Source organism: Varanus komodoensis, unplaced genomic scaffold (assembly GCF_004798865.1).
Source record: "Varanus komodoensis strain SLA01 unplaced genomic scaffold, ASM479886v1 scaffold9, whole genome shotgun sequence".
Classification (NCBI taxonomy): Eukaryota; Metazoa; Chordata; class Lepidosauria; order Squamata; family Varanidae; genus Varanus; species Varanus komodoensis.
In genome coordinates this window covers 24,490,864-24,506,175 of record NW_025336598.1, presented here as the reverse complement: position 1 = coordinate 24,506,175, position 15,312 = coordinate 24,490,864, and the positions used below count along the sequence as shown (strand labels likewise).

At 40.9% G+C, this 15,312-nt stretch overlaps 1 protein-coding gene across 1 annotated transcript; it reads right to left on the bottom strand.

The window, feature by feature from the left end:
• Window positions 1–409: 409 nt before the first annotated feature.
• Window positions 410–14,264, bottom strand: TMEM165 (transmembrane protein 165). Its single transcript, XM_044418349.1, has 6 exons — window positions 13,961–14,264; window positions 8,008–8,233; window positions 6,140–6,315; window positions 5,340–5,522; window positions 2,374–2,479; window positions 410–1,186 (listed from the first exon to the last, which is right to left on the bottom strand). The coding sequence occupies exons 1-6, from the start codon at window positions 14,141–14,143 to the stop codon at window positions 1,110–1,112; spliced, it is 951 nt and encodes a 316-aa protein (XP_044274284.1). The 5' UTR covers window positions 14,144–14,264; the 3' UTR covers window positions 410–1,109.
• Window positions 14,265–15,312: the final 1,048 nt, after the last annotated feature.

Below are 15,312 nucleotides of genomic sequence, written 5' to 3'. Positions count from 1 at the left end.
GTGCATAACATTAGATTATAGAATACCAGGATCACTATCATGAAGGGACTGTAATAAAGGGAGCAAAAACATGTATGCATGAAAATGTAGAAGCTTTCCATCTTGACACTAGAATTTCTGTGCTTATTTTGTGAACCACAGGAGTAGAAAAAAAGTTACAAAGCACTTTGCCAACTTTCCATCTTAATGAGTATACTACTTTTAGATAAATTCTTATTCTTTGGCTACTTAGTTGGTGACTTAACTAGCAGTAGTTAGTGTATGCTTAACTCCAGTAAAGGTAAAAACTGAAGAATCAATGCTAAGTCAAAAATAATGCTTGCATTCACTAAAAATATTGAGCAGTAATAGTTTACTACACAATATTTTCCTCTGAATTAAGTTACCAGCCAAAGCAGTGACATTCCTGTAACAGGTGATACCAATTTTATTCATGTTCTTCCATATTACATTTTCCATTATTAAAAGAAAGACAATGAACACCTTTGTAAGTACTTTAATCTGAAAATGCAGCAAATGTTTAGTATAGATAGGAAAAAAATCGATCTGATAGACAGCTAGATGGACCACCCATCTGAGGACATTTAAATTCTGAATAAGCATGTTTCCAAAATATCCCAATTCACATATTTTTGAGGAGGTGTTTTTGACACAAAAGCAGCTCTTCTGTTTTCCCAGCTGTCATTTTTGATTGTGGAACAGTATGCTTGGGCTGCAAGATCAGAGGTATATGTTCTTCCTCAATACTTGGTACTAGACAAAGGCATAACTGCTAGCCACAGGTAGCAATTCATCCAGAAAGGGGATTTTAAAGCAATGTCTAGTGGCAATCAAAGTAGCAAACCCTGTGACATTTCGGGAGGTGGACCTCAGTTTACCTGAATCTGCTATAGTAAGAAAATGTACATAATTCATGTTCCAAATATATAGAGGATGTAAGTCTTCAGCACAGGTTGTGTCCACCAAGTATACCAAACTAAATGTTACTATAAAAGTTATAGCATCCCATCTTCAGTGCTTGTTTGACCAAGTAGCTGTACATTATATACAGAAATACAAGGGTAGTTCTGCTGCTCCTAAGAGCTTCATGGAAAGGGAAAGACATCTCATTAAAAACCAGCATCTGGGCTTATAAATAGTGCAGAGAACGCAAATGCTAAGAAAACAATGCCTCCTATGATTGTCACTGCAAAAGAAAAAAGAAAATGTGTTTAGATCCTTTGTAAATAACACATTTTGCAGTATATATCTCAGGGCTCTGTTTTACCTGAAAACACCTGTGCCCCTATGCCTTCTTGTAGCATCATGATAAGGATCTTTGGTCCTTAAACCAAAGGACTCCACCACAACCCTCATACATGCAACTCAAACAACTAAGATGCTGCAAATGACAGACCGGCACACCTGATCACTTGCCATGTGCTGCATGAAGTGACTTAAAGTACATAAGACAAGGCAACATGGCTAATGCTATGGAGGTGAGGCAGACATGGGAGGAAAACTGACATTTAACTGTGGAGACTCTCGCAATCTCCCCCCCCCACCCCGCCCCCATCTTGAATATACTCTAGCAAACAGAATGCTTGCAGTTGGCAGTCAGAACTAGGAAGAGGAATTTGGGGAACATGTTCAGGAATCAAGGTGGAATTGCTTTTTGTTTTTTTTGTGAAAAGTTCCAAAACTCAGGAAGCAGGCTCACCATGTCTATTGACTGGGAGCAGCTCTCTGGGAGTTTAAACCCAAATCTTTTCTCAGCCCAAGGATTGATCCCAGAACATTTTGCATGCAAAGCATTTGTTTTATTCTTAAGGTGCAGCCTGTCAGTTACAGACAGCCTGCAAGCATCTAATGGATCAGGAATTTGGCCTTGTACCTTATCTGGGTTTTACATCCTTGCACTAATAGCCAATTACTACATTTACATTAGCTGCACAATAATGCTTAATGTGGTTCTATTTCACGTGGGTGTCACCTTGAACTTTCATTACTGAAAGTGATAAATTATTCTTCGGGTGCAAGTAATTCAGCTCATAAAATTCAATGATGGCTGGGGAGTGGGGGACAGAAAAGGAAGCTGCATTCAAATTATGCTATTAACAATAAGCAGGCACTGTATTATTCCTTGCTGGTGGCTTGAAGCACATGACTGGTGCATTTTTGAGCATTCATAAAGATGAGCAGTTTTTTATATTGACTTCTCACTCACATGAAGTCACCTACAGTAGCTCAGATATATACTTTATCCAGGAAACATTTCTCTCACCTCACAAAGACACATGAACCTTTTAACAGCAAATTAGCCTCTAAGATACAACCCACCTTCTGCCCCAGTTTGTAAAAACAAGCCACTATCCTTATGAAGAGCTTACTCACCAGTCCGAACTGAGATTTTTTGTGCTATCATTCTTCCTCCAATTACTGCTAGGCCAGTACACAAGCTATGTCCAACTGTTCCACCCACAGCCACACCATATGGATCCTGTGCAAACACACACAGTCAGGTTCCAGTATCATTTGAAACTTACAGGTCTTAACAGCCATTTCTTAAGGAGCATGTATTAATGCTTTCAAAGGGAGCCTTATGGCAAAGAGAGTGGGATAACAATCTAATAAATAAAATAATAAAGGGCATGAACAGACAAAAACACATGCAGAAAATATTGTCAACTGCATCAAAAGTTAAGATTAATGACCAAAGTGAGATCAATGAAGAGCCATTTCCTAGGATGAAGCACAATCATTTAAGGAGAGAGAAAAATAATACGGCAGTAAGCATGAAAACCATGACAATTGTTCTGGGCCATTTTAAATAACTACCTCTACTATAGGAATAGATGCACAATAACATTTAAACAGGGGTGGGTAACATGTGGCCTTCCAGATCTTGGACTGCAAATTCCCACATTCCTTACCAATGGTTAGAGGAGATAAGAATTTCAGTCTAAGAACTTGGAGGGCCAAATCTTTCCTAACACTGATTCATATTGCCCACATCCAGCTTCTACTAAGTAAGTTGTAAGGAACATGGAAATAACTGTAAATCCACTGATGGAACATAAAGGTCCTATGATCCATCCAGTCCAGCACTGCATTCACACAATGGCAAACCAGCCACCCACAGGATCTTTCAAACAGGTAGGGTAAAAAAATCTTCTACCTGCCCAAGCTCTTCAGCAACTGTTACAGACAGGCATGGAAAGTGCATAGCCAGCAAGGCTAATAGTCAACAATCTTCCTCCAGGAAATTGTCCAATTCCCTTTTAAAGTCATCCAAGCTGGTTGCCATCACTACTGCCAATGGCAGTGAATTTCATAGTTTAACTGTGCATTATGTGAAGAATTACTTCCTTTTATCTGTCCTAAATCTCCCAGCAACCAGCTTTTACTGGATGATCCCAGATTCTAGTATTATCTGTTTTGCTCTGTCCTAAGTGTTCTCATAGGATAACTGGGTCGTCTGAACCTCTAGGTTGCTAAGCAGTGCTTTAAAAGGCTGCAGCAGAAGTTGTCTGCATTGCACCCCCTAAGCAGTCTCATCTCAGCTCTTGTTCCTGCAAGCAAGTGAAAGAGGATTCTTTCAGTACATGTAGATGTTCTAAAAATCAATCAACTTTCCACAGACTTCAGATTTAGTTAACGATATTTCTTTACATTTATATCCCAGCTTTTGTCCTGCAAGGAACCCAAGGTGGCTTACATAATATGCCTCCTCCTCATTTCTGTTTTTATCCTTATCAACAACACTGTGAGATAGGTTAGCCTGAGAGGGAGTGACTGGGCCAAAGTCACCCAGTGAGCTTCATGACCAAGCAGGCTAGAATCCAGGTCTCCGGAGTCCCAGTCCAGCACTCAGATCACTATATCACAGTGTCTTTCCTGCATCACTTACTGTGAAAATTTCCAAATGTCATGAACTCCAAGCAAGAGAGCATGCATGTGCACAAGGGAAAAATCACAAGATACATTGCAGCAAAAAGATCTTGTCCTACTGCACAGACTTTCCTTAGGAAAAACTCTGAATATAGATTTCTTTGTGCATGTGTGAATGCACAATTTTTTTTTGTAAGAGAACAGTGTTGTAGTTGGAGTAGGAGAACCATTACAACTTGCTATCTCCACACTTATCAGGGCCTTGCTTTGGACTTGTCTGCTGGTCACAAACAAATCACTGCTATTCATTGGTTTCTCTGGTTTAATCTCTGGAAAATGCCATCACCATGGAATTCCTCTGCACCCTGGGAAGCCCATTTTCGGGATTCAATCTGTGTGCAAGCCCTGCAATGTCTCTGTGAATTTACTCAGCAATGCACTTCCTGGAGAATTTCAAAGGAGACATTACTGGACCTCCTCTTGAATGAAAGCTAATGATCAACATCAATTCATTTCAAGAACTGCAGGAGACATTCTTGTCTCCAGTCATCATCAGGTTCAGCTGTTCATTGTCCTACTGATTTTATTTTGTTGAGTAAGTTTAGGAGCTTTTTAAAACTAACATTGGTTCTCAAAGCAAACTGCAACAAAGAACGGACCTACAAACTGCTTGCCAAAACAGCATCACTCCCTACATTATGTACTGTAATACAGACTGATCTTTTCTTCTCCCAGCTATTTATTTGTTCTTTCTCCATAGGTGTAACAATGGCCAACAAGCAAGACATTCTTGGCTGTCTGCTGCAAGCGTCAGAAAGATCCTGCCATTGCAAAACGTCTTTCTGTTGTGCTGCAAACACAGCCGCACAAGAACCTGAAGCTACAAAGGGTTCTGTAAGCAAGTCAGGTTGGAAGATTGCTGGAAGAACCAGTAGCAGAAGTACCTGGATTGCCAACTTCAGAGTAGTTGGGTGAGATTTAGATTATATATTTAAATGTAGTTTCCACTATTCCTCAACAAAGGTGGAAAGATTAAGGAATTTTCCAGAGATGCTTAATTAGATATCACAGAACGACTAGGTTCACATATAACGTTAACCCATGATTTAAGTAGCCCATGGCAAAAGCCCAAAAATAGAGAACCATAATGCTGTTTTAAGATTCATGCCTCAATGAGGTTACAACATTAACTATGTCAGCAGTAAGCAATGCAACAGTACTATTAATGTAAATTATGTTGCACTAGCACAAGCAATCTCTAGTGCAGCACCATTCATTTCTGCTGACAGGAGTGATGGATGTGTTACATCAAACACCACCGGCAGTGCACTAGAGGCTGCTTGTGCCAGCACAACGCAGTTTACATTAGTTGTGCTGCCACGCTGGATTGGCTCTCTATATTGAATTATATCTTGAGACTTGAGTTCTCTGTTCTTTGATAACATGTCTTTCTGATAGCTTTCACTCACCTCTCTTGCTGCCAGAACTATTGTGGTTAACTGAGAGCGGTCGCCCCATTCAGCTAGGAACGTTAAAGTGAATGCTTGCACAAAAATTGGAGAAATAAAATGCAGCCATTTTCTCTGTGGTACGGTGGGGCCTGTTCCCATTTCCACATCTCCAGGACCATTTAACAATTTTGTTCTCTGGAGCTACAAACAAAAGGCGGGTGTCAAGAAACAAGGAAACCAAGCATCACAACTCAACACTCTATACCAAATATACACAGTTACTCCCAGATTTATAGTTACATTTTTATACACCATCATTTCAGCAGACAGCACTTAGCACAAAATTCCATTCTGCTCTTCCACTCTTCCAAAACTCCTTGAGAAGGTATAGTGACTATATTAGCAACAGTGTGTTAATAAATCCTGAAACTTACCTGGGATTTAAGAGTTTTAATTTTCCCATCTTGGCTTGGGAATAGAATGCACCCAAAGCATTTATGGTATGAGTACTTCAACATGGGAGCTAAAGTGGAATGCTGGTCTTAATCTGTGCTAGTGATTTCTAAAGAAATCAAGTTAACGAAGCACAGGAGCAATTCTGCAAGTTGTTAAAATTATATGGGATATCAGAGGCTGTATTTTCTGATGCAACCACCATACAAGAACTGCAGAAGTGTGTTCTTAACAACTGTATACCTGCTGGGTCAATTCTTAATTAGGAACAAGTACAGCAAAGCGCCTGGACACTTTCCATTTTCTTTCCAATTTCATTAAAGAATGCTACTGTGGATTCATGTTCTCTACATACATCAACTTACTTCTTCATCTTTCTTCTTGAGTTCTGCTTGAACTTCCTCTAGTTCTTCCTGACCCTCATCTGCACTCATTTTCAAGCCTTCCCGAAGCATTCGGATACCAAAAATTGCAAACAGTGCTGTTGACACATAGTAGGTGTAGACCCTGGGAATCACTGTAGTCGCATAGCCAAATAAAACTAAGGATGGAAAAGCAAACACTTCAGATTACTTGCGATGTAGTCCTTTCCTTATTGCATTTGCCTAAAAGAATTCAGTTGGGACAGTATGTAAAAGAAAATGAGATTTGCTGTTAATTTGGGAACACTCTCAATGTGTTCTTGCGTAAAGAACTTCTATAACAAGAACTCTGAGATCTCCCACTTGCAGTATTATTCTCCTGGATCTGATGAATACATTACGTTTGGAGTAGGGTTAGCAAAGTAGGGTTACCGCTTAGCAACGCAAAAATTGGATTCTCTTTTGTTCATGCTCATAATGTATTTTGCAACTCATGTACTTAAGATCTTGTCATACTTAATCAGATGCATGATCTGATCTGAGCAGCAGTAGTTTGGGAAATACTTCTGCCTGAGGTATTGAAAAACCCATACCTAACATCCAAGACACTTTAACTTGGGAAGAACTTAAGTGAACCTGGAACCATGGGAATCTGCATTAAGTTTTCTGAGGAGAGGCCAGGGAAGCAAAGCAGCAGAACATAGGAGATTGATGTTTTAATTTGCACACAGCGTGTGCACCACTACAACACACCTGCACATTTTCCATATGTGTGCACTTTGCTGCTTAGTATCACATTCCATGACGGTTAGAGGCCTATACAGAACAGCAGCAAATCCTGGGAATTGTACCATACGGATGCAGAAGTATCATGAATTCCAACAAACCTTTATTTGAAGTATTAAACACACACACTGAGGAATGAGAAAAACACACACAAATGCAGAAACATAATACAGTTGTCTTAAGAACATCACACTGAATATTTAATGACATCATAACACTGACAAGTTCATGTGACTTGCCTGATTTCCTTCATCTTGGAAATGTTGGTGAACACTCTCTAGAGCAAACTTTCTCAACCTAGTTCCCTCCAGAGGTTTGGGACTACAACTCCCAGCATTCCTGACCATTAGCCATTCTGGCTGGAGCTGATGAAAGCTGAAGTCCAAAACATCTGAAAAGTACCAGGTTGGAGGAGAAGACTGTAAAGAGCAGAAGTCAATCTCTGAGAAGAGTTTTCAGCGGTGGGAGGAAAAATGGGAATGCTTGATCAGGGGCTTTGGATTTTAGAAAAGCTAGATCTAGTCTTTTACTTTTTTCCATTGTTATCAGCCAGTTTCTACACCAACTAACAATACAACCTTTGCATATTTTCAATTCTGAACTGCTGCAAGGTACTTCTGGGGTTGCTTATTTTTTCTGGAACTGCACATTCTGTGTTGGTACAGTTTTAAAAGGCCCTGATAGTCCCAGGCTCACCTTTTCCAGCAGATCTGGCCACCACATCTGCCAAGCAAGGCAGACCTGGCCTCTGGCAAAGTTTGCACTAATGAGGTCCTCACCAGTGCACTGGCAGCACTTGATACTATCCTATGTTAGTAATTGCTACTTCCATGGATTGCAGCTTAGGCACATGTGCATATATATGACAATTACACAGAATTGCAGTTCTTACAGCAGCAGCTCTTCCTACTGAGTCACTCTCTGATCTATTGTGACTTCTCTCTTCGGTAGCACAAATGTTTGTAGCAGTGAGACCTGGAAAGCAAACTCTGTCTGTGAGCAGTTCTCCCTGCACATAAGTAATGTTTTTTTGCATTGCAGCTTCAATAAGCAACATTTCAGGACAGAAAAGCTACTGCACTAACCTGATAAACAGGTCATCAGCCCCAAGGCAAGCATAGCACCAGCCAGCACTGTTAAGCGGTTGTAACGCATTGCCATGATGGCTGCAATAAAGAAAGTCTTATCACCAAGTTCAGAGACAATGATGACCGATATGGCAGCCACAAATGCATGGATAAATCCCAGGTTAGTCTTATCTAGAGAGTCTTCACTGACAGAATGGACAGCCGCAACTGGAGAAGGCCCTTTCTGAAAAGTAAGAGAGAAACATTTAACTTGTCTACCCCTTCATCTTGATGTATCCCTAAATCTATACATTTCCTTCTTGAATTTCCATGAAAGATTCTATTTTACTTCAGTCTCTTTTACATCCTGCCACTGGCCACAAGCTATGTATGTGGTGATCAAACATTAATTTATTACATACCCACAGCTACTTAATCATAGAACTTGCCTGCACATATTGTCTTAAAGAATTATTTTGAGATTCACACTAATAGAGGGGAAAAAATCAGATCTCAGCTGTCCATGTTTCCCAGAACGCTGACAAATGAAACACATGAATTTGTACTCAAATATAGTGCATTAGCTAGCTTGCTTGCGATATACAAATACAGATTTAAGATTTCACACAGCTTGTGAAATTTCCATAAATCCTACCTCTTTATTCAGATGAAGCTTCACTTAAAATGCCAGCTTCTGTACAAGAAGATTTTTTTAAAAGCCGACATTGTCCCTTCCCTATACTAAGGCTATTCAATAGTGTAACAAAGAGAAAATTAAATTTTTGAAGAAAATGGATCATGTTAAGAGGCCGGCATTAACTTTACCTACAAAATCATCCATGGTTGTAGCAGCAGCAATGGACACCATAAAGGCAATTTGTGACTTGTTTAATTCATAAACTGCTGGCGCTGTACCAGAGAAGCAAGCACACTGCCTCCCACATACTCATACTTCTGCTCTGCATCCTATTTATTGAACAACGTTGTTTGATATAATGTATAAACCAAGCACTCTTAGTTTCTGAGGAACAGACAACCCAGGGTTTGAATTTGTGCATTATAGAATCGTATATGTCTGGGTTTTCTATAAGCAGGATGCAAATTGCAAGAGCTCAACATGAGGGAAGTATGAACGGCCCAGGTCAGTCTCTGTGTCAAGCAGAAGGCCATCATTCCTCGTATCACAATAATGCTGTGATTCTATGGGGTCCCTGGGAAAGCATCCAAGGGGGGTCAAGATTTTTCAAATCTTCACATCTGAGAGAAGGGGAGATTCTCCCTTGAATCAGCATGTTACCAATATGGGGAGGGGAAAAAAATCATACCACTCCTAGGGTAAATTATTTCCCTCTCATTGTTATCAATGAAACAAGAGTAGGTTGGGTTTTTTTTTTTTTTTAAGGAATGAGGAAGGAAGTTTTAAAAAAATCCCCAGAACTTCTCACAACTCTGGATACTGCAGCAGTTCTAACATGACCCAACCATCCTGAAGGCTGAACTGATCCAATATAATATCCATCTTTACAACACACCAACCTAGTTCACAGAGAATTATTCACTTGTTAAAAAACCAAGTGCAGGTGGCTCAAAGTCTGAAGGGCAAAATACCTTCATACCTCATATTTGCTGGCTGAATAATACATCAATGATGAATCATCATTGTGCAAATTAAAACATTACATATTAACAAAAATGCTAAGATGAGGGAAAATATGCTGAAGTGGTTAGAAGTCTTACTGTCAGTTTTGAAGGACCATTTGTGTATTCACTCAGGTATGCGTAGCAGAATACAAAAACTGGTATGAGAAGTGTCTCTGTACTTATCTATAACATGGTAATAAACTGCTAAATGAACAGACTTGTGCTGTACCCCAGCCCACTAAGCACTGAACTACACTGTCCTTTCAGTCTTATCTTCTAGTGTTTCTTTGGAATTTAGATGTGTTATTTTTCCTTTCCTATTTACAGGTTGAAAATTCTAGAGCACTTATGTTCCTTACATTTTCCCCACCCCTCCAATCCGCCACACAAGTGTACAGTTCCCACCCATTGTGTTGTACAAGTGGGACCCACCACTTTCACAAGGTAGATTTGTGAGGAAGCCTGGATACAAGAGAGTGTTTATTTGTGGAAGGGGGTAGATGTGTGGATCTCCCTTCTGAGAACTCAACCTACTTGCCTCCTTCCAGAAATGGGCATTTCCCTCTGATTCTGGGTAACTCCAGAAGCACTAATGCATCCCACAATCAGTGGGGTGGAAGAGAACTGGCAGAGGTCGAAGCGTCTGAAAGGATTCTTCTGAAGGATACGCTATCTTTATATTTTGCAAATGTGGATTTGCAAATGTGGATAAGGGGGAAATACCTAAGAGTTCTAAGTAAATTAAATAGAGTTGTTAAAATTTTTTACTCTTGCCAGTTGCAGCAATACATGATAAGATTTCTCATAAGTCATAATGACTTCAAGTTTATTTGCATTCAGGCTGTATATAAAACAGGTTTCACCTTGTCTGTCCTCTGTCACTGATAACTCAACTGTCTGTAGAGGAAGAGGATTGAGAACAACATGAGAAGCAACTTTTTGTGGATAAAGATAACTCTTGCAGTAACATTTTTATTTATTAATTAGATTTATATCCCACCTTTTTCAACCTCTCCAAGCCTGTTTAGACAAATTGCTGATATTATCCAACACAAGAGCTATTCCATATGTAAGCTGTTTGAAAATCTTTAAATCACATTTGTTTTGAAGTATTTATTTATTTATTTGTTTAGGGAACTTCTATATGCCGCCCCATTTGCCGAAGCCTCGGGGCGGCTCACAAACATAACATGTTTGAGGCCATGTTTCTTTTTATGATATCTTTGTGTTTGATCATCATTATTAAAGCTAATGTTAGTCATCCTTACACTGCTTTAATGATTTTAACTTTTACGTTAAGCACACTGTCTCCAGCTCATAAATAAAACAGTGTTACTTTTAGTTTGAAAGAACTTAGTCATTGTGTGTTAGAAGCATGGAGACCTTCCATTAATGACAAGTGTGATAACAATTGATGGTATTTTCAGTGTTATAGCGTGTATGTTTGAACTATGTCACTAGATCTCTAGAACAGCTATATCATTACGGAGAACTGGGGCCAGAATCTCAATTCACTAAAAATGAATTTTAAAAAATCAATACAGCTTTATAGTAGGTGCATTTAGGAAAAAAATTATAGGTGCTTCTAATCACACTATCAATCGACCAATGAGCTGATAGTCTCACAAAAGTAGTTTATTGTTACTCTCCCATGGAAGCAGAAACCAACACCAAACATGTTCAGCAGAACATTGATAAATCAGTTGTCCATAGAAAGAAGGGGGGGAGAATATATGTGATAACAGAATTTGAACATCTGTTATTTACCTTGCATCATCAAGATCACAAAAATTTATCTACCCAAGGCTGCAGAGAAGTCAGAGTGACCTGTTCTAGAGTTCACACAGGTCTTTACCAAGCTGTGCTACGCACATGCCATAAATCTGATTCAATTTTACAAATGGATCTCTCTACCTATTATACGTCTAAAATTCTTCATATTGTTTCCTATGATTACACTGGTGTGCACAAACTTACATATACACACACTCTTGAATATTCATGCTGGGAAGTTATGCACAATTATAAATATCTGTTGTCAACATTTTGCTATTCCTCGTAGCATACACACAGGTATAAAGTACAAAGAAGCTGTAAAAAAATTTGCATTATACATTATTTGAAATGAACATTACTTTAGAAAAGGTTATATTCTCCCAATAAGTCAGCCTGAAAACCAGTATTATATGTTATATTCTACATAATGTTAATTTGTTATATACTGTATTATAGTATAGATAATATAGTACATATGGTAGCTCATCCTATGTTCCCGATGGTCTAAGATAGCTGCTGCCTTAGGCTTTCCTTCTGCCTGGAGAAAAAGATGTCATATATGTTCTCCCAGCACAACTTCCATCAAGTAGAAAATTCCAGATTTTATCGCTTATCTAAGGCTTGCTAGGAAACATAAAATTTAATAACTGCTTAAGGATATACTCTACCAGTAACAACTTGGCAATAGCAGACATAGGGCAAGTTCACACATGCATTTTGGGCAACCTCCTTCCAGTTAAGTCAACAGTCGCACAACGTTCTACGTGGTTCTTCCTCACTAGACTTATGCAATAAGTTGTTATTTCAATATCTCAGCGTTACAACAGAGGAAAGAATACAGTAGCAGTAACTAGGATTCTGTTTCCCAGAATGGCTATCATATCCCAGGGAGCACTGGGAGACTGCCACACAACAAATCTTCACTGAAAATAAGAGAAACTCCATTGCCCATATTCTTAGTATTATGTACTATTACATTGGGTTAAATGTGTTCAAATAAAACATATTTATATTCTATCATGGAATATTCATGTTGGGAGCATCTGACAACTATCGTTTTCACTGCACTGAGCAAAAATATTGCAGACCCACAAACAAAAAAGCTGCAGTTAACAGAAGATGAGGCATTCTCAAGTGACATAGGGGACATAGGGGATTTTTAAAATTGTTTTCATTCATGTATTATATTTCTATACTGTCCAAGAGCCAAATCTCTATGATCGTTTTACAAAGATTAAAAACCAAAATGCATTAGGCATAGAATGAAAACCTTTTACGCAGGAACATATAAACAGACAGCACATGCAGAGACACATACACACAACTTTAAGCCACCACATGTAAACAAAGAAAACATTTAAAAAAACCTGAGTCAGAAGGGGTATCCTGGGCCATCTAGTCTGATACCTGGATCCAGACAGCTCTGCTCATGTAATCCCCAACATGTGGTTTTCCCAAACTTTCCTTGAACACCTTCACTGATGGGGCCACAACCACCTCCCTTGGAAGCTCATTTCATATCCTAATAAAAATCCACCACCCAATTAAAACTTGATCAGGAACAGCCAGACACTGGGGAGAAAAGGAATGTCTCAACTCTGAAATAATGTATGGTTATGATGCAGGAAAATAATTTCATAACTATGACAGGGAGAGCATCACTAAGAAGACCTTCTCCCTTCTTGCCACTATTTGCACAGCCTTGAAAGAGGCACCTGGTGCCTTAGAGGATGGATGTGGTATATTAGCCTGTTTTAAAGAATTGCTAGTTCTCTTTTTACTCTGATACTATTGGATGTTACATACCCATTTGTTACTCTGGCAGTCCTAGAGTTAACCACTGAAACTGGGTTCCTGTCATAAGCTTGTGGCCCTGATAACCTTTCAGACATCCTATGAAATGAACTCTGGACTAAATGGCTTATTCCACAATATACACAGGTAACTCCCAAACACACTGGAAGCTGACGTTGCACTATTCAAGCACGTGCAAATTCTGCTAGAGCCCAGGAGTCTCAGCCCAGGTTGAGAGAGAAATTTGCCAAGGCAGGCAGTGACCATAAAAGGCCATTTCCACATCCATCTTCTCAGGCTAGGCCTTTCCTACATCTCTGGTGCTATTTCAGTCGCACATGCTTTGGAGAAGTAATTTTGCTCACAGAAGAGGTGGAGCATATCTCGTGCATGTAGGCTGGAAAAATCTGTGGAGGATGGTATAGCAAACTTTCCCAGACTGGTGCCCTCCAGATCTTCTGGACTAAAATTCCCATCAACTCCAGGCAGCACAGCCAGTGGTCAAGCGTGAGAACAGCTGTAGCCCAAAATACCCAGCTGGGTAAGCCTGTGACGAGCCACTCCAACCTGGTGCCCTCCAGATGCCTAAGACTATAGCTCCCACAATCCCAGACCATTCCAAGATGGGAGCTGTAGTCCAATACATTTGAAGGCAATCTGGCTGAGGGGGCTGATGCCGTCCTCAGCGGAGCTTGCGCCCCTCCACCTTCAACCCACCCAGTGGCGTTCAAGGACAACGCACGTCTTTCAGGTCCCTCACCTCTGCCCGGGCGAACTCCGGCCCTTGCACCGCAGGCTGCTGTGGCGGCGGCGGCTTCTGCTGCTCCTGTTGCGGCAGCGGCTCTCGATCCTGAGCAGCTTCCTGCTCGGGCGCTGCGAACCGAGCAATGAAAATGACCAGGAGCAACAAGGGAAGCGGCCGCAGCCGCGTGTGGGCCGCCATTCCGCGCCCCGAACTTCACCGGCCTCTCTCGCTAGGAGGTAGAAGAGCACGATCGGAGGCGTCGCTTCCCCACCGCCATGGCCGCTTCCTTCTTTCCGACCACTCAACCAAACGCGCTCTCCTGTCTTTCCGCCACGCCACCGAAGCCTTAGAGACGCCCCGCCCCTACTCCACAGCTGCCTCTCTGATTGGGCACCTCGCCTCTGCCTCCGCCGCTGCGTTCAAACAAGCAAGTTTCGAAAATCCTTTCGTCAAGGAGAAGGAAGTTGGGCTTGACCGGCCAGGGCGGGAGCGAGACGGGCCGTCAGCCAACCAGTCACCCACCTGGATCACGTGACACACGCTTCTCTCCCCCTCTACCCGGTCCTTCTTCATCCGGCTGATGGAACCTCCACGTGGCTTTCTGGAGTTGAAGATAGCTGGGATCCTATGAAGCCTGTAGTTAGCCGGAGGAAATTTGGGGAGCAACATAAGGGAAGCGAGCTGTGATGCTCCATGCCGCCGCCCAACGATTTGTAATGCCTAATATCTCAAACCCATAACACTAATCACAAAAAAAAGGCAAAATAAGCACATGAAAAACTCCTTAGAAGCTGAGTTGTGCCTCTGTAAAGAAATCCTGCAGTAAATAATTACTTTTAAAAATCTAGACACTTAAGGGCAGGTTTATATGTCAGATAACGATCAGCCGCTGATAGACCTCCGTGAATCTGTTCACGTAGTTCTTGTCTCAATGTTGCAAAACTGAAAACCGGTCCCACGAAAGATTACAGAGAAACGTGCTAATCAACTGCACTTGACCCACTTCCCATGTTCACAAGTTTCCTACAAAGGTAATTTTGGGCTGCAATACATCACTTACCTGAGGGTAAATGACAGGGCTGGTGTCAGAGCTGCACTCTGTAGGGGTCCATTCATAAGAGTATTCAGGACTTGCTGCTCCCCTAAATCATTGCAACCATTGCTGCTTGTTCAGCCTCTAGCCTGGCCCAGCAGAAGTTGTGGTGAGAAGAAGGATCAATAGCAGATGGAACGGGCTACTTGCTCAGTGATAACTTGCTTAGTGGCTCCCTTCCTGTCGAGCAAGCAAGCAGGGTTGATGAATAAGAGGGCATCTTACCCAAGGGTCCTCAAAAACCTAGACCTAGCATTGGTATGTACCACTGAAT